Source organism: Rhea americana, unplaced genomic scaffold (assembly GCF_003343005.1).
Source record: "Rhea americana isolate MKP2758 unplaced genomic scaffold, rheAme1 scaffold_24, whole genome shotgun sequence".
Classification (NCBI taxonomy): Eukaryota; Metazoa; Chordata; class Aves; order Rheiformes; family Rheidae; genus Rhea; species Rhea americana.
The window spans coordinates 2,666,303-2,686,232 of NW_028186357.1; the positions used below are offsets into that span (position 1 = coordinate 2,666,303).

General features: G+C 41.6%; 1 protein-coding gene across 1 annotated transcript in view; it reads right to left on the reverse strand.

Moving 5' to 3' along the window:
* CMIP (c-Maf inducing protein) overlaps positions 1–19,930 on the reverse strand; it is a 66,525-nt gene that overhangs the window by 36,201 nt on the left and 10,394 nt on the right. Inside the window, exons 3-4 of the mRNA XM_085306472.1 lie at positions 18,644–18,694; positions 940–1,101 (exon numbers count right to left, since the gene is read on the reverse strand). Of these exons, the coding sequence (XP_085162598.1) occupies positions 940–1,101; positions 18,644–18,694 (213 nt within the window). The remainder of the gene's footprint in view (positions 1–939; positions 1,102–18,643; positions 18,695–19,930) is intronic.

Below are 19,930 nucleotides of genomic sequence, written 5' to 3' on the forward strand. Positions count from 1 at the left end.
CTCCAGTCATGGAAGCTGAGCACACAAACATTAAGATGCCAGAGCAGATCTCAATCAATTGGAAAATTAAAGCTTATGCTGCGTTTCTTGAATACGTTTTCTTAAGCCAGTCTCTCTGTTTCTAAGAAAACTAATAAAAGGATTACGGTGGTGTTGGGAAGTGGGAAGTACGCTAATTGCTGCACTTTTCCTGAAATTCCTTCTTCTAATATGGAACGAGTGAAAGTCAAGAAACTCACAGGAAGTCCCCTATGTTTTCATCAGTGAGAGTCTGCCTTTGGCTTTCTCAGCAACATGATCCATTCAGAGGCTACAACTTTCTACACCACTAAGACCTCAGCATACTGAAAGAAAAATCACTAGCAACTTTTTTGATCATCACAAATCTTTGTAKATCAGAACTAGACATGAAAAACCTTCTTTGCATTGTATTTCCTGTCCACAGGAGGTTAAGTATTTGAAATAGACRTAAAAAATATTGATAGGTATTTCTGAAGAAGGAAAATAGTTTTCTTTGACAGAAGTGGTAATAATGAAATAGCTATGTAATGAATGTTGGTATATACATATTATTGGCCTGCTACAAGGACGATCAATCATGCAAGCAAAGCCAACGAAAGTTAATGGAAGTTTTACCACTGACTTGAAATAAGACATCAGTTAGACCCCTAATAAATTTAYCATGAATAATCAGAAGAGAAAAAAGAGTCTCAAGACAAAACAGTGTTCTGTTTTGATTCTAGAAATCTACATAACATGGGTCAAATTCTCTTTTTCCCCAGCAAGTACAAATTCCACCCAAGTCAGCAGCAGTCACGAGCACAGTTAAAGAAGAATTYTGAAAACTCAAGTTAAAAGAAAATCCATCCACAAATTTTTAACTGTTTGCTTCTCATTTCAAGGTGACACTGGCTTGCAGGAACACTGCTGAGCTCATACCTCTGAGAGCAGCTTTGAGACAATCTCCAGTGGTGCTTGGTGAATAGAATCATCCTGAAGTGGAGACGTCAGCGCCATGTCCACCAGCGTCCTGATCTCCTTCAGCACCACCTCCCAGCGGCTGGGGTTACTGAGCACTTTCTTGTACTTGTAGATCTTTTTCTGAAAGAAAATGAAAGACAGTTGCAGTGACACCACARTAAGCCCTTGCAGAAACTGCTGGGATATGGGCTTGCTACCTGCAACTGCCAAGTGGGCTGCTTTTTATGTTGAGTTTTGTCTTTTCTACTAGTTAAAAACTTGTACTTAAAATATTTAAATAGAAAAGCAAGCCTCATATATATATCTAAACCAATTTGTTCTGTAGAAGCAATGAAAATCTGCGGCTTTATTTATTTTTTTTTTAAAGATAAGCTTTTAAACTTTTGTGTATCTTTTGTTCATCATCTCCTCTTGCAAACACCCTATTCCTCAGTTTAATAACAGGTAACCGCTATTGTACTCTTTCTAAWGTTAGAAGTCCTTTTACGGAGAGGTACTCATTAAAAAATAAAGAAAGAAAAAGAGAGAGAGCCCATCAAAACATCATTTTACAAATACTTTATTCTACACTGCTAACTGATGAATTAAAAATTGGGATAAATTAAAATTAATTTTGCCAAAGTGACACATTTCAGTTGATCCACAGACTTTTTTTAATTTTCTTGAAGAATCCTGAAATGTTGTGTTTTCACTCTTCAGTTATCACAAAAACAAATTTAAAAGCTCCAAGTCTTCCATGTAACAAAATTTCTGTTCTCCAAAAAGCATTTCTGCCCAAACACAAATGACTTGCTCTTCTGTATTCTCCAGCATTATTCCTGGTAGTGTCTAAACTATTTCTTTGATTATCTAGTAAACAGGCCAGCTGGATAAGCGAAAGACAACTCTTACCTCCTCGGCAACTAGGAGGTAAGACCTCCTCTTATGACTAGAAAACAGGCTGCTTTGTATTATAAATAATATTCTTTAGAGAAAACCCATCCTCCCAAATTCCCAGAGGTAGCTTGATGAAACTCTAGAAGTTCAAGGAAATGATGACRAGAGTTGAAATGCCACTCCCGATGACAACACGAAGGATACACAAGAACTTGCCAAAACAGACAATTCTCAAGTCGCCACACAGACACGGAGTTGGCAGGGAAGGAGCTCTGCTGGCTATGGGAACGTAATCGCCAGGACCACAAATTTTTGTTTAGTYCACGTTTCCTTTCACTCATTTCTTTTTGCAAATCTGATCCCCTGATCAAAGGCATGAGCACCCTCAGGACGAGAAGCRGTGCAGACACACGTTCAGGTTTATGAAACAACACAGGCTGGGCAGCTCATCGGTGTGCGTAAAACCATCAGTGCTTTGCACTAAAAATGAATCTTACATTCCACAGTAGCATTTCCAGAGAAACCTGCAGAATTGCTCATTCCAGGCAGTTTGCAGATTCAGCAGCACCATTTGGACTGAACATTATCAGCGCAACAGGGGCAGAGGACTTCAAAGGGGTGCTCTCTTTCGGGTTGTTCTGCTTAGAAGCTTTGCTGTTACAGGGCATTTCTCCCTTTCACTCGTCCAGGGCAGCCCCTTCTAGAAGCACGCGAACAGACAGGCTATCTGCTTATCCATTGCTTCTTTCCCACTGTGGTGGCAACAGATCTAATGTCAAATAGAAAATACAGTCACCTCCCTATCCTAACCAAGACACAGAGGGAAAAAAATATATAGAAAAACACAGATTTCAAACGTTTTGTTTTTTTCTATGCTATCTGGGGTCGGGGGAGAAGAGGGCGGCTCTGGGCTGACATGCAAAGCCTGATAAAGCAATCCAATTACCTTTTCAAATAAATTCTTGCAAGTACAAAAGCACTTGCTTTTAGTAGTTCACACTTCCAGTGCATTTTAAGTCATGGAAAAGCTAAGGGAACATAAAACGCRTGCTTGCGGATGCTATCAAATGTATTTTGGAATTCAGAATGCAGTAAGAATCTTTGCATCTTTAAGATCCCTGGAGCAGCAAGGATCCACTGGAGTTCTTAAGCTACTGACACTACTTCTATTACCATTGCAGATTTTTGGACTCTTTAGAAAACTTGAATCATAGAGAATTTAATTTATTTTATTCATGTAGTGCTTTTTTTAGAGTCTTTTTTTTGTTAGACCCACTCCAGCACTAAATAAAATCTAAACTTCAAAGTCAATCAGCTGGCTTTGTAACTTGAAGCAACTCCTTTCTGACTAATTGAGGACACTAAACATAGCTAGCTCAACAGATAGGTTTCCGTGCTGAAATTTATTCCCTGGTCCCGTACTACAAACAAATGAAATCAAAGTAGAAACTAGAGTACTTCAGATTAAAGGGGGGGGGAGGAATGTACCCACTAGATCACCAGGTTGCTGTATCGCTGCCAGCGCAGGGCTGCCCTTACTCAGGCAAGCTATGGTGTGACTTCGGAGAGCAGYTCTTTCTAAGGGACAGCTACTGAACAAAACCCTCCTGTCCAAAGGGAGGCTGCGCAGACAACCTCACCCCAAATATCTTTCTTCCGATCTCAAATCCACTTGGGCTTGCCGGCAGGGAGGAGCAAGGGAGGTTTCCTTTGCCTTACACGGACATCCATTAAAAATTAAAATTCTGTTGATGCTGACACACACAAGACAGAAGGAGCTGCACGCCCTGCTACGCAAGAAAGGCCTAGAAAAACTGCTGCTTGCACCAGGCAGACAGCGACTCAAAGGAAGCATCGAGGCAGAGCTACCTTTCTGCACATGCTGAGCAAGCCACAGGCGAAAGCCCAGACCGGTGTCTCCGCTTCAAGTTTTCAGCGCAAAGGCGTGTGCTCCACTGATACACTGGGCTCTGATCTTTAAGCAACGTTACAGGACTTTTGAATGATGGTGGGAAAGAAGTGGAAAATAAATAAATAAACCAAGAAGCCATCCCCAAGAGGGTTGAACTCTGCTGTCCTGAACCCTTGCCCATGGTTACGCTGCGGTTTTTCTCAGCAGAATGCTATTCACCGCTGAGCGCCTTGCTGAAAGCCTCAATTAAAGCTTGAAACCTATCAGCCGGCTACAGGAGCAATTTGCTTTGTGTCAGCAAGCACTCGGCCAGCGCTGAGCCATCTGCTCTACTCTACCTGTGCTGACTCCAGAGCAAGCAGAAACGCTCACTCGGGAGCTGACAGGCAAAGCAGCCCCCAAAAGACCCAGATCAGAGACCAGGCACGTCAGCTGGTGCGAGGAGCTTGTGCTCCCCACGTATCGGTGYGGAACATGCCCACGCGCGCCCAATGGGGATTTAACCCTTCTCGTTACTGGCCAGCCAGAACCCCACCGCTAACGCCATGCCACAATAGTGCTACATTCATTTTAAAACCAAAACCACGGAATATAACAAGTAYCAAGCAGCAGCAGCATAGGGAATAAAGGACACTGACAAGGCAGCCTTCATTCTCAATTCACTATGACTGAGTCTTGCAGAAAATCGAAAGGCTTAAGTCTTAATTCTCTTCTGGAAGAGGAGGAGTTGAAAATCCTGTGAGAAAAATTACTTTTCCAGTGTTACCAAGCAAGCATGTGACAAAGCACTGGCTTTTGCCATCAGTGCTCGAAAGCCCTTGGACACTGCTGAGAACACATTCAGGAGAGCCTATAGCACCAGAGACTTTGGGCTTCTTTAAAAAGTCGTCTTCATCTGTTATTCTAGCCCATAATGGCCTCACCCTGCAGCCTGTGTTCACACACTACATCCACAGACAAAAATGGAGACAAGAGTGATAGTATTTTGGTAATCAAGATCTTAAAAGAACGGACTTCAGTGCAGAAGAAGGGAAGGCACTGCACAAACACCTCCTTCAATCTTAACAAGATCTTCCAAGTTAATAGCATCTTAAAGCAGTTGGCATGCTTAATGTAAAAAGGGCAAGATGAAATTAGCTTTCTTGATGACCAAATTTCACCCCCGCTTTGTTGCTGGCCAGGAAACATTCCACATTCTTGAGAACCAGTTCTCCTGTCACCAAATACCAGCTCCGTTACGTTAAAAAATTTATTACCAACCCTAATCCAGAACGGTCGGTTAAGTTCCAGCTCTCTGTCCCCGAGCCTCGCAACAGCACGCGACTGATCGCTTCTCTTGTGGCCATGCTGGAGCGACTGCAGAAACGTGCATCGACTGCACGGGCTGCGCGTGCCAGCAATTGTTTACTTCTTGCTGAGCAACGAGGGCAGCTCCAGCTAAAGGGAAAAGGTCAACTCCCCGCACAGAGGTCCTTCCCAGCCGCTGCGGGGATGGCTGAGTCAAGCTAGTGTTACAGTTTAACCTTGCTGCTGAGACAGGGCTTATATGAAATGGAGGTGTCACTCGCTAGATGCAAATGGTTAAGTACAGAGAACAGGCACTGAAATAATTTTCTTCAGCACAAAGCGTTGTTAAAAATACTATGTGATAAGAAACAGAAGAAGTTACTTGTGATGCACAATATACATCCCTGCCTTGTCCTACAAAATTCAGGAACTATACTACATATTCTTGAGCATCACCTGCTGGCATCTTGTCTATTAACAAATTACCTCCATAAATACTAAGATCCCAAAACTCATCTAGATTCATACTCTGTTTCTAACACCMGGAAGCATCTGGTGTTTCAAGGTATTCTGGAAAATACGCAAGAATAACAAAAGCTTCCATTATAGTCAGAGGTGGGCTTAAATCACCAGATGGATSCACTGAAAGCCTTTCAAACTATGTTCTGATCTGTAACATTTACCAACACCAGGAAAAAAAGCAACTTGCCTGTACAGACTAAGCCTCCAAAGAGTCCCATTCCAGGCAAAGGACTGAGGCCAGGGCTAGATTTACAAACTTCTATAACTCAGAGACTTAAGGCTGCTCATGTTACAGCATCAAACTTCACAACCCTTCAAGGGTTTTGCACAGAAAGACTAATGTGCTGCTCTCTCAAGCAGCTGCTTAACAGCAGCAGCAGCCTTTTGCACCCTACAACATTTTCAGGCCAAGGGACTTTCTGCATTTTAATTTTACTCGGTGTTAAATGCTGAAGTGCATCAACTTCTCTGCTTCAGTTGTTTCTTAGAATGCAATCGCCTTGCTCCGGGCTGACTTGCCTGCAGGCTCCTTTCCACAGTTCAGAGAACTGGAGGGAACCGATAAGCTATAGACTCCTTGATCCCCCCCTCAGCTGAAGTCTACAAAACATTTTTTTTTCTGATGATTCATTTGAAAAACTCCTGAATAAATCACCATTATTTATTGCTCTAAGATTAGTACCCATGAATCGAGGGCTTGAATAAATAAATATATCAAGTAACAATCTCTGCCCTGCTCAGCTCATGGTCTTGATGACTAAAAGCAGGAAGGAGCAAGAGTAAGAAAACGAAGCGACTTCCCTGAGGTTATATGGCAAGCCACGACGAGAGCCAAGACTGAGGTCTTCTGACTCTCACACCTCCGTGCTAACTGTTAGACCATGGCATCTCTAAATAAAAGCACCATTAGCATGAACTGGGCTGTAGGGAGCAAGSAGAATACTGACACCCTGCTACAGGGCTTCCCATTCAGAACACCTCTCTCCAACTCCCCTTTTTCAGTCTACATGTGTTTACCTATCTCCCCCCCACACACACACACACACACTGGTGTCTACCTGCTTGCTCCAGATCTCAGGAACCCCCAAACATTCAAATCAGTACTGTTTCAAAGCTACCAGAGTTCAACAGGTTCAACACACGGTGATACGAGTTCAGCAGTTACTAATACACAGGCTGGAATGAAGGAACAGACGCTTCCCACAGGCATGGAGTTTGTCCTTTGCTCGGATACCACTGGGACGATACCATGGCAAGAACRTAAGAATGCTGAAATAAACAAAAATTTTAAAGGACGAAACAGATTCCACTTCGGTTTGGACCAACAGAGGTGCAAAGGGGAAGCATAAACAGAGCCTCCAGCACCTCAGTCACCCACCTATGTAACACTGGGCGGCTGCAAGATTAATGTATGGAAGAACTTACTCAAAAGCAGATATATACATSTGTGTGTATATATGTACACACACCACACACATATATATACACCTATACATACGCGTATGCACACACACCCCATCTCCTTTGCCCAAAGCTGTCACCAGACTGACCACAGCCCTGGGCTTGTGCTCTCAGATACGCACAAGAATACTGCTAAGATATCTTTTGGGAACAAAACAGGATGAGAGGATGGGGAGGGAGGCATACTGTATCCAAGGGGAAAAAAACTAACATTGGGCAAACAGGCCTTCAATTTGTGGACTMCGCTGCAATTTATTGACTCCGCTGAAGAAAAACCTGCGTGCAATACAGTATGTGTGCCTCCAAAACCTTAACATTTTGAGTCAACTCAAAACTTGTGGCTTCCTTTYAGCCCCTGTGTGGAGAAGGAATGGGTTATCTTTTGTATACCTTCCCACTATTAAGCAGAGAAACTGAGCTTTATCTTTGCTGATCTCCCATTCTTTTTCTCAAATGCTTGCACGCAGCCCTTGGGTCATAAAGATACAGAAGCACAGCTGGCAGATCCAAAACCAGATCTCCCTAGCTGTGCATTCGAGATGCTGTTCAACAGCTAGAAACTGCAGAAGGCCAACTGTGGCTCCAGCTGCACTTTGCATGGGCTAATGCGGTTACTATCGTAATCAGACCTGTCCACAGGGGAGACGTTTTTTTGGCAAGGCTGGCTTTGATGCATTCCCTGAAACCCTCCATCCCTGCTTCCATTTCCTTTTGGCAAACACTTCCATTCTTCAGGCCCCAGTTCCAGCACCAGCTTTACACTTCAGGTTGGCAAAACATCAGCTTTCATCCTGCACACAGCAACTGCTGTTCCGTATTTTTCGTAACAGAGCCAAGCTGGGGTTTGTTTTTAATGTTGCTCTGGCTATGCGGAATTTCACTATGACGGTGGATACGCTTCTAGGAGAAGGACAAGCCACTCCCTACTTGCAAAAAAACATTYGTAGAGACACAGCTGTGTGCTTGGGTTGCAAATTGCATGTAACCTCTCCCCAAAAGAAGAAATACTTTAAATCATGTTTTTCAAACTAGGTTGACTATGGCTTGTTCTGTTTTGTTTTTAAACAGAAGTCACACAATGCTTTTTCCTCCTGATCTCAGGCAGGAGGAGGAACTTTAAAAACTTCAACAGAGTTGCCCCACACTGCACAGAGAAGATATGCCCTCACTGCAAACCAGTGGTGTTTACAAACTTTAAACTCTCATTCAAAACGAGCAAGAAAAAACTCCAAATAGAGATTACTAGAGTCAAACAATTAGGGCCCGAGACACACATCCTGCTTAATCTACATCACTAACAGCTTCTTACTCATCATCAAAGAGAAGGTTTCAAACATGTTTAGGCACAACCATCTAACCGCCTCCTCTCTTGTGGGACCTTAGTGCTTGCCAGCTGCAGGATTTTGGGCCCTTTTCTCTAGAACAGCAAATGCTCAACAAGGACACTGTCCGGACATAGTGATCTCAATGTTCTGGCACGACCTATAGTTTCCAGATAAGTGTGAGCCTGAGGTGCTCCTATATTTGAGATTATGCAGTACGAGCTGGAGTCAGCAAAATCATGTTCCTTAAAAAAATAAAATATAAAAGAATTTTTAAAAAGTAGACTAACAGATGAAAGGATGTGTGCACCATACACACTCTACTCTTTCCACAACCTTCAGTGGACTAACTGCATTGCAGTGCATGAGTAAAAGAAAAAAAATAGTACTAAATTGGTAAGCTATAGTAGGCACTGTTTGACCGTGGAGTTTAGCATGCATGAAACAGAGAGAAGACACAAAGCACTGTGACATTAACTACGACATAGGTACAGTCCTCGCTGCATGCTTCTCTGTGTAGAGACCTAACATTACTGACTACCCTACRGACTTCATCTAACATGAAGCTAAATTGATCCAGGTTTTCGATACCTTTATATTCAGGCACTTTATATTCCACACCTGATGGCTGTGTCTGTGGAGTCTAGTCCTTGACATACACCAGCTCTCAGAGTGCGGTGGGAATAAATGACTTTGTCACTGTACAGAAGAGATAGTGTGTAGGAAAAAAAAAGAACACATACAATCTTATCATCACTGCACTTTGACCAGGTCTGCCAAAGAAAAAGCTGTGCTCAAGGCCACTGTGGAGAATAGCCAGACAGTATACCTGCTGCGCAGAAAGCCACCCCACTCTGACACTACACCCTTCAGATCCCACTCCAGCAAAAGAGGGCTGTTCATCACAGGGAAAACAGGACGCTGTCTCAGCTGCAAGGCTGCAGAGTACACACCTGTCATTTCAGGCATGTAGGAATTCTGATGGTAAGAAATTGCTACTTGAAAAATGACCTCAAATTAGTATTAAGCGGTTACTAATTCTATGTATTTCAGTAACTGTTAACAAAAGATAATCTCCAAAAGAGAATCCATTCCAATTCTATTTTCCAGGAAATCTTAGTAGCTTCAACAGCACTGAGTAGCATAAAAAGCAATTACTTCTTCCCAGATACACAAACCAGATTAAAAAGCCACGTCATCCCTTTTCCTTTTCACTCTGCACTGCTAGTAGTGAGCCCCCTCACCTCTTTCCTACCCTCCTCCCTACCTTCCACTCAGCAAAACCTTCAAAATAGACAGTCATTTACCCACCTGTTTCACTTTCTCCTCTTTGGCAAATGTATTATTTTGCTGAGTTTCTTGCACTTCAGCACCATAAATGGCTTTGAAATTGTCTTCTCGCTCATGTGCACCTGCATCATCAATGTCGTCAGCAAGAGAGATGTGCACAGCTCGAGGAACATGTTTGTGTCAGAAAGCTGCTGCAGAGCCTTAGGGAGAGCACAGATGCAGGCTTGCAAGCTTCTTAAAAGGGACTTCAGAAAAGCAAGGTATTTCTGTCTCCGAATCACTGGAATCTGGAGCTCAGAATTTCCCATTCTCTCACTGGGAGACATCAGATTTCACAGCAGCATTTGCATCTGGAACAGTCCCATCACTTCGTTCCATGTTTTTACATCCCATCTTACCACACCAAATCAGCAAAAATCCAAACCTATTGCAACTCTTTAGCCTACTAAAATGTCAACAAATCTCTGCAATTTGCTTGTTTTCTTTCTCTTTTGTATAAATGCTGCTTGGTGTGCAAGACTGAACCAAGACCTCCCATGTTCAGGTTTCTGATCTCAAGGTTAACGTCTCTGTTGAGCATCTGAAAATTTTGGGGTGCTATCAAAATCACTGCCTACTTCCCTTTCAGAGACAAATGCAGATAATTGCATGTAACAACCGTGTTGTCCTTGATTCATCTGATCTGGTCACACAGTTTAATCTAGTATTCTCATTTTAAATATGATAGTAAAATGCACCAGCGAACAGGCTGTGGCAAATAATTGTGATGCAATGGCATCTGAATGAAGACAGTGGAATGAAAGGCATAAATGACTTTTACTAGCATTTTCTGCTACTTCTTTTCTAACTCTGAAAGAAATATTATTCTGGGAGAAAAAAAGAAGGAAGTGCAACAGACAAGCTGAATGTGATTTATTGCAAGAGCTAGGACAGATGACAAAAGCTTTGACATTTAGAACATTCTGTTTCAGAGTTTTTTTTTGTGGATATTACCAGCAATTTTATAATCCTATAATATGTTAAGTATACTAGGCACTAGACAAACAGTAATTTTATTGGAAGAATTAAATGCACACTCTGCAGGCAAAAATGTGCAAGGTAGGAAAGGGAAGTCTAGAACAGCACCTAGAYCCTCTTTGCTACTTCAGGCTCATTTAGGTCTTCTGCCACCAGTGAAGTAATTTGCAAGTGTCCTTCTAACGTCAGTAATGCAGAATTGGTCCCGGATGCACTGGCTTAACAAGGCACTTAGCATCCACCAACTCCCAGAGTTAGACATTCACACCCAATGCATTACGTGAGAAGGATAATTATACCCCTGGCGAAGACTACCAAGGCAGGTCCTGTAAGAAGGCTCCTAAAAAACCCAGATTTTCACCTTTCTTCTACAGATAGGCACCTGAACGAGAGAGTAGTTTTGGTGTAGTTCTACATTATAATATTTATAGAGGAGAAGTTGTAATTTGGTGAAACTCGTGGTCACTACGACCTCAAAGTCTTGAATTGTTAAGAGTTAGTCATCAGGTCGGCCTTGGATTAATGCCTAAGAGCAATTCACCAGCACAAAAAATGAGGATCCCTCTTGGCCTGTAGTTCAGCATTCCTGAGAAGCAACATACTCTAGCAATCGTATTTACTCCTCTTCAGAGCAGAGACCTAAGTACACAATAAGCTAARCTGGCCTGTTTATTCAGCTGTTTTTGACACCCCTCTATCTTCAGGCCTAATATTAAGTTTAAATATGATAGTATGCAAGTCTAGAGGGGAAATCTAGAGCCRGTTCTGACTTAGCTAAAGCACGATAGAAAATAACTGTCCAGTTTCTACTCCGATTTCACCACTAGGCCATTAACTGGCTTGAGTTCTGTCTCTATAAAAAAGCTTGTTTTGGCAATGCAGGAGGCAGCTAAGGGTACACAAACCACGTRTGTATATGGCTGCAAGAGGACCGAGCAGCACAGAGCAGCAGCTCTGCTTCAGGCTGGCATCTCAGTATGTTGCCGAGAGCCTCTTTCGGTTGGACAAAGTGCTGTGCTGACACAGCTACGCAGCTCCCAGATCTCCACTGATTCACACCGAGCCAGTGCAGAGCGCAGTCTGAGCTCAGCCTCCACCTGGTCTAACGTAACCCACAAAGASTGAAGTATTTTCCTAATGCAAAGGCAGCTGAAGTGATTTTTTTTTTTAAAAAAAAAATTATCTGTTCTACCTGTTCCACTTCTTAAAACATCACCAATGATTCATAAAAAATAAGAGAAGAAACTTTCTGTCTAGAGCCAATCCTGTCAACATCTTGTCTGTTTTTCATCTATTCACTTCACCTCCCAAATTGAGATTAATGTCTTTCTGCAGCTGACAGCACAGTTACTTCGAAAAACTAAGATCTCAGAAACAGAAGCCAGGGCCAAGGTTCTAAAAGTGGCTTCTGATAATAGTTGGCCTAAAACTGATCAGACTTGGGTGGGAAAAGGAAAAAAACTACCCCTGTGCTCATGAAACTGTCCTAAGCAAAAGAACTACAAAGAAACCAAACATTACATAAGTAGAAGGCTCTGCAAGTAGGACAAGATTTCCAATGAGGTAGCTCCCGAATTTGCAACGGGATTGCTTAGACTTATAGACCGGGCAGTATTACCAATCACTGCAGAAGAGCGAGGGAAGGCACACAGTAAGGCAGGCGCACACAGCTGCAACACACATTACCTTCCAAACATAAAAGGACAACAAATGTTAAATCCTGACAGTAAGTGTTGCCTAACCATAAACTGAAACCACGAATTGAAAAATGCTGAGATTTACTTTTAGCTCCACTACATTCACTAAAAAGCCCTAACACGTACAAGTTTAGATCCATGAACAGCTATTTACTCTCTCTCCCTACTGTAGGGAGTATCTGCTCCCTACAAAATATAAAGTCCAGTCTTAAACTCTGTCAGGATGTTCAAAGCCTGCAGGGAAGAGACTTCAGCTACCTTAAAAATCTGCTTATGGTCTCCCAGAACCATATGGTGATATCCATGCATTCTGCTGGAAGAATAAGACCACCAGCCAAAACCTCACTTCTTTCATTTATTCTGTCAAARGAAGAAACTTGCTCCTTCAAAGTACCTTGCGAGTACCCAAAGCCCACAACGCTTTCAAAGCCCTGAGGCTTTGAAAGGCAAAACTTAATTCTACAATTTAGCTTCTCATCAATGTATTATTGACTCATATACAGACAAAAAAGGGAGGGGGAACCAGTCATTGGCTTAATTATATGAAAATTATTTACTGCTTCTTATAATAGGAGAAAAAACACACAGAAAATGTGAAGTTTTCTGTGTTCCACAAATATACTTCAGGTTTCAGCTAAAGAAAGCAAAGAAATGGCCGGACAATGGCAGTTGCGCGTGTGCTGTGTAACCACCAAAGAAGGGCTGAAGTCCAGGAACTACCATTCCAAAGAACTGTTGAGCTCTTTAAATAGTATTTTCACCGTAAAGTACAGCACAGGACTTTTCTTCATTGAATTGTCACCGAGTATCAAAGCTTTCCTCTCTCAGATCATAAATCAGGTGATTAAATACAAATGACAGACATGGACCTTTTTAACCATAACTGATGTGATTTTTTCCTGCTCTCATGGTTTTAAGACATGAGTTACTGAGATTTAGGGYTATAAATTTCTTTAATGTCATCATTTAAGTTCTATATAAACCTCACTCCTGTATCAGCACTATTTTTAATCATTACCATGGTGACAAAACCGTAAAGGTGCTTTACACAAGGAAGGCTTTACCACAGTTTCAAAAACACTTTCTTTCAACTTAATATTTTGCAGTTTTAAAACACAGAAATATAAACCCCTCCAAATGTTCACTGTTAGATGTGGATACTGATRCTCACAGAGCTCAGCAACTCACCTATTGTATAAAAAGCATTCTATATCTACAGGCAGTGAATTCATAAACTGGACACAGTAAAGACTAGATAGAGCTATCATTATTCAGGTCAAGTATGACTTTACACAACAAGAAATCCCTTTGCAATTAATAAGGTTTCTTGGGCATTAAAGTATTTCCTGAAGACAGAGATACAACAATCCCTCAGAGAACCACAGAAATATTAATCCAAAATTAAAGTTTTTGAATAAAGGCCAACATTTCTTGTTTTAGAATTCATTGCAAACGACTTGCAAATCCCAAATGACAACATTGTTCTAGTTTCCAATTCATGGGAATCAAAACATGGAATCTGTTTGGAAAATGAATTTTTAAAATAAAGGCAATTTAATTGCTGACCGCAAGTCAGCAGTGCATGTTCAGTACTGGGCTGTACGAGCAAGACTGCAGCCAGAAGCTTGAGGGAAGTGACTACTCCCTCTGTTCGGCGCTTGCGAGACCGTACGTGAACGCTGTGTGCAGCTCTGGGCTTCCTGGCACAACGGTAAGTTGCAAAGAGACCACAGGAGGGGCACTGAGATAATATCAGGTATGACAGAGGCTGAAGAAGAAAAGGCTAAGGGGTGATCTAAGAGCTGCATTCAACTATCCGTTTGATGGTTACAGAGGAAAGAGAACTAGACCCTTTTCAGGYGCACAGTGAACAAATAAGGGCCAACAGACCCAAGCTGCAGCAGGGTAATTCTGGTTAGAGCTAAGGAAAACCTTTCTGCAGCGCAGGTGATTAAGCACTGAAGCAGGAGCCCAGAGAAGCCGTGGAATCTCCATCCTTGGGGATAGTCAAAACTTGGCTGTACAAGGCTCTGAGCAACCTCACATAACATCAAAAAAGACCCTACATGGAGGAAGGTGGGGGGAGGACCTGATGATGTTCAAAGGTCCCTTCCAACATAAACTATTCTACAACTGCTGAATTCTCATTATCCATGCTAGCAGAGAGGTTAAAACCCAAACCAAACAGCACTGCTCCTGAAAGGACAGTTGAAGACTGGTTGATAGCATCAGCAGGAAAGATAAGAGACAGGCAAACATTTCTAGAAGACAGAGGTCAGAGGCAGGCGCACAAAGCTCAGCTGCAGTCATGCTTCACACTTTACTGCACAAGATCTAGGTCTATTATTTCTGAATGGTGCCAACTCAGGACATTTCCCCCAGAGCCTTCAGCTGACATCTTTCACTGCTGCATCACTCAGCTAACTAAGCAACTCAAGTGGCCAACATCCCATAATGAGGGGGATGCTCAGAATTTACTACCAGGCATATTAAAAAATGCAGCATGCCCTGTGTAAGCTTTAGATGTCTTCTCCCCCTCCATGTGAATCTGTATCTGCACTGCATATCCCCAGAGAACACCTGCAGACCCCCTGAGAAGACCTCCCTGATGTCTTTTTGAATTCAGTGCAACATGGAAAAAAAAAAAAAGAAAGAAAGAAAGAAAAAAAAAGCAGGTCTTTTCATTAACAAAAATTCATTACATTGCAGGGGGGCTCAATGCTTTCTAAGAGGATGGGTAAGGCATCCTCTTAAGTGGCACTAGGCTTTAGATAAATACATAGACACAGGGCTTTGGTCCAAAGGCAGTAAGATATAAACAAACAGCATATTAGACAGACACTGTCCGGAAAAATGCCTGGGGTACCTATCTTGTTATTGGTGTGCATCCCAAAGAAGTCACAAGTACCCCTCAAGTTTAGGTATATTCCCCCCACAGTATGGGTTGGTTACCACCATATCTAGTCTAAATCCAGAACCAGTCATAAACTGCATGTGTTACTCGCTTTTGTATATTTATGAAAGGTGTTGTTATCTCTATTGATACACTGTTATGACTTACTAGCTTCCAAATAGAAAAGAYTACATATCATGGTTTCAATCCAACCTCCCTGGTTGAAAGGAATGTTTCCTACATCACAGATTAATAATTTGTTTATTTTTAAGTATCTCTACAGTTGTTAATATGTTCTGTTTGTTCTCTGCACAAAGACAGTTTGGCTTAGCTGTAACCCAAAGGAAATCAGGATTTCTAAAAACAGGCTGAGGCGGCCAATAATCCTTTAGGAGTTGCACACTGATATACACTGATATTCAGATTAATTGAGGAATTATGAGTAACCCTTAGCGGGAGTGTATGAATCTAACAGAGCACCCAAAGAGAAATGAGTACATAAGGAACAGTCTGCCCCTACCACCTCCAGACCCCCTTCAATGAGCACAGTATCGAAGCTTCCCCAAATACTTAACAATACCACTATTCCCTAGACCTAGCCCTTATCCACAGAGAGCTCAGACAACGTGCAGGCCACACCAATCTCTCAAGGCTTGAAACATAGGAAAAGGAAGGGGAAACAGCCAGAAAGACGTTGACAGAATATTAACCTGCTCCCACAGTTGTAATTTAAGTATTCCTGTTTAAGATCAAGAGGCTATGGCTGAGGCCAATCCCCACTGCCGGGAACTCTCTGGGTCTCGATTTGCCATCTGTAAAAGGGGGTCCTTCAGTCTGGTTTATGCAGTTTGTGGGCAGTGCAGGGGAAGTGAAGTCCTCCTGCTGTATCTCTATGCAGCACCTCATACAGTGAGGCTCTGAGGTCAGCTGGCCGCTGTAGATACTTCCACCACACAAATACAAGCCATAGGCAGCTCATCTCTGCCGGGTATCTGTTCTACCCTGATTAACCGCTTTGCCTATCTGCACCATTTTTCATCTGTGCTCTACATCCTCGCAGAAATGTTCTGACCTATATTATTTATGAGACCACTGGACAAATATATCATTCATCAGCACAACCACCCAATTATAATACAGCTGCAGAGATCTCTCTGTCAGCTGGTGCTTGGTGTAAAAGATCCATTCCAGAAGAACAGACTTGACCCTTTTTGTGGGTTCCCTCACTACCTGCTCATCATACAGATCTCAGTGTAAGATGCACATTGGCACCTGGCTCTCAAAAGCTGTGAGTTATAGTGCTAGTAAAGTGATAAACTTCACTAGGGTTACCCCACATAAACATTTTCCTCCATTCTCTTTCTAGATACACTGATTTTCTTGCCACTGTTAGTTCTGTTGTGATTTCATTTAAACCTGAAAAGTATTCTTTAAGGTAAAGAACAGAAAGCTACATGGTGTTCTTTTTCTGAACTACTAGGCAATAAAAAGCATCAAAATTGTCTCTATATTAGCAAAGAGACACTTGTTAGTGCAAAATACCTGGGCAATGACAAACTTTTCTATTGCTGTTATGGGAAAAGGTTGTTTGCTATTCTTGGTAKAAGGAAGGTCTTTCAAATCAAGATAATGTTTCACTTTTGTTTTTCAAAAAGTGAACTTAAGGGGGGGAAGGAGGAAAGCAAAGAAGCAAAAATAAATTGTACTTTGCAACAAGTTAAATTACTCAGAGTTTCCCAAAATGAGAGGCTTAGTCAGAAGAACTGGAAAGTTTAAGAAATGCTCCTTTAAAAACAACTCCCACAGAGCAAAGTTCCCTCCTCATGACTGAAAGACATATGAGCGAGTCAGGTCATTTTGCCTAAGCTTTTTCTTCATAATTTAATTGGGGGGAGAGGAAGTGGGCATATTCAGGTTGTATTTTTACACTCTTATCTTTTTTCAGAGCTGCTCCTCTGCCCTAATTTTCCCCTCACTGCTGGAGGAAGTGGGTACATGCCAACAGCACATCAGTACTTTAGGCATCTTGGTTGGGGGCTAGGCAGAAAAAGAAATTCTAACCATTCTTTGTCCACGCTTTCCCTGAGCAGCCTTGCTTGCCGAAGCAGGAGGGAAAATCAAGAGCCGCGTGTAGAGACCGTCTTTGCGTGCTTTAAGCTTCAATGCCTCTCTGTTATCCTTGGGACTTGCAAAGGAAGCAAGACAAGAACAAGGAAGCAAGGAGCAAGGAAGAACACAAGCACTGTGTTAATGACACGGTCAAGAGGCCAGGTAAAGTGCCACACCACAGTCCAGCCTTCTGCTATTGGTGCCACTGTCCCATGGTCATTTAGACAAGTAGGATAATGGACTGGAAAATATGCCAGCAGTCTGGAAAAAAGAGTTTTTAACACTTGGCTCTTACTGATAAGAACCTGGATCCATTCAGAACACAACTCTGCCAAAAGCTGATGGCTATACAAAGTACACAAATATTGTACTTTTGCCACATAAATATTTTGCAATAGCAGTACTATCCAAAACACCTACACTAAAACCAGTTTGGTAGGAGAGACTTCCTTATATTTTCACATGTAGTTGTTGTCAGCAGGCCGAAATCTTGATAAGCTACACAGCCAACCTGGCTGACTTCTCCGAAACACTTCCAAAGAAAAGTCCTCAGCTGGAAAGTTACTGTTTTTGCTTCCTACTACAAGACAGAGAATACAACCATATTCACCATCTGGCCAAAACTTATTTCCAGCTTCATCTCGGATCCATACAAATTCCATACAAAGGTTAATAGCTACATTTTTTTTGTGAGGAATGTTCTGCTTCCGAAACACAACATTGTCACTGTGATCCACTTCCCCTACTCAGAGCAATCAATCCACTGTTCCCACTGAAAATGAGAAACGGCTTGAGACTTCTGAAATGGAAACTACCTTTAAATCCAAATCATTACAAAGAATAAAAACAGACTGATGCATAAGACAGCGATGTTACTTATAAAGCAACTTTAAAGGACATCTTTTCTCCCTAGTTTCTCGGGGGGGGGAAGGTAACCTAAGAGCTCAGAACATATTATTAGGCTGCAGTTGTTCTCTAAAGCATTACAGTTCACAAGTACAAAAACAAAAGCATTCAATCTCTATACTGCTTAATACTAAATTTAGTTGCTAGCTACTCTTTGAAGCCAACCATGTGTTGATAATACTAGGCTATGTAACAAGCAAATTTGTCCACTTAATTCACTTCATGAACAGGTTGAAATTGCATACGTATTTTAATTCAGCATTTCTAGATGAAAAAGACTTCCTCCGTTCAGGTTCTTACAAAGTAGTAACGGTAAATGTTAAAGTATTCTTAGGACAATACAAGGAAAACAGTAAAGTGGAGAACTTACCTTCCACTGCAAAGAATGGAACCACTGATCCCTCAGGTAACTGTTTGCAGCCTGCAATAAAAAAAAGTTACAAATAGAATCATTAGTTTCTATCAGTGTTTCAGATCAGTGAGCCAAAACCAAGCAAATCACCCATGTGTTCTTTAAAACCAGTAATGCACTCATTGTATTCTCCTGACCTTGGCTAACTTCAACCCCAGCCTCATCAGAGGGAGGGAAGCTCTTTGCTCAAAACTACAATTTTACATTATAACAAATTAATTTTCTCAGAAAGCAGTGACGCAAAGACCTTGCTGCACATGTAAAACAGTGAACCAAAACTGTCCAAAACATAAACCTCCCCTAGAGTAGTATCAATCTAAGACTGTGAAAAATCCTCATTGATTTCAGTCAGGTTTTGTTCAGATCTTTAACATCTGCAGGACATTTGCCTTCTCCATTAATCACTACAAGCAGAGTAAGAAGACACCTTGACATTTTGCAAGTAGGTTGCGTATTTTCCATGYACTAGTTTCCCTTCTTGTCCTATTCCTCAGCTGGCCACGAAGAAATTCAAATAGCATCTTAGCTCTTTTAGCAATATTAAAATAGAGCGAAAAGCTTAACGCACAGACGTGCACATACATGCAGAGAACATCTGCAGGAACTGCACAAATGTTGCAATAATCATCCCCAGTGATCACCATTTTTTGTCTGTATTAAGCCCAGCTGCCAGAAATTCTCAGTGTGAAGCAAGGTTCATAGCCAATGAAGGAATAGTTCAAGACTCTCAAAGGTCAAAAAGCTCAGTATCAAAAAATATAAAAGCATCTACAGTGACGTAAATATGCATGCCTTGACAAGGTGACATAAGTTTGAAATATTTGAGTGGGTAGACATGCCCTTTGGCTTTTCCAACTCTATCTCATTTAGTCTCGGCCAGCAGGCAATTTTTACTTACAATTCAAAATGTTTTATGTGACCAGTGAAAATTATAGGACAGCCCTTGCACTTATGTTCAAACAAATGGTTAGGTTCTTCACCAGAGAAAAATACAGATTTCTTGCAAACTGAAGCATCCTTCAACAATTTTTTTCTCTCCAACACATTTAGATATGTATTCAAAATATACACTGCAGAATTAATTTTATTTCCTGCAAAAATCACTGATAATGGCAAGAATATTAGAAGTAAAAATGCTGTGTGGTTACTAGAATTCTGTTTAATCTCCAGGTTAGATACTGATTTTACAATGACATGAATTTGGACTAATTTCTGTAAATTAAATGGAGTAATTCTCTCTCTCTC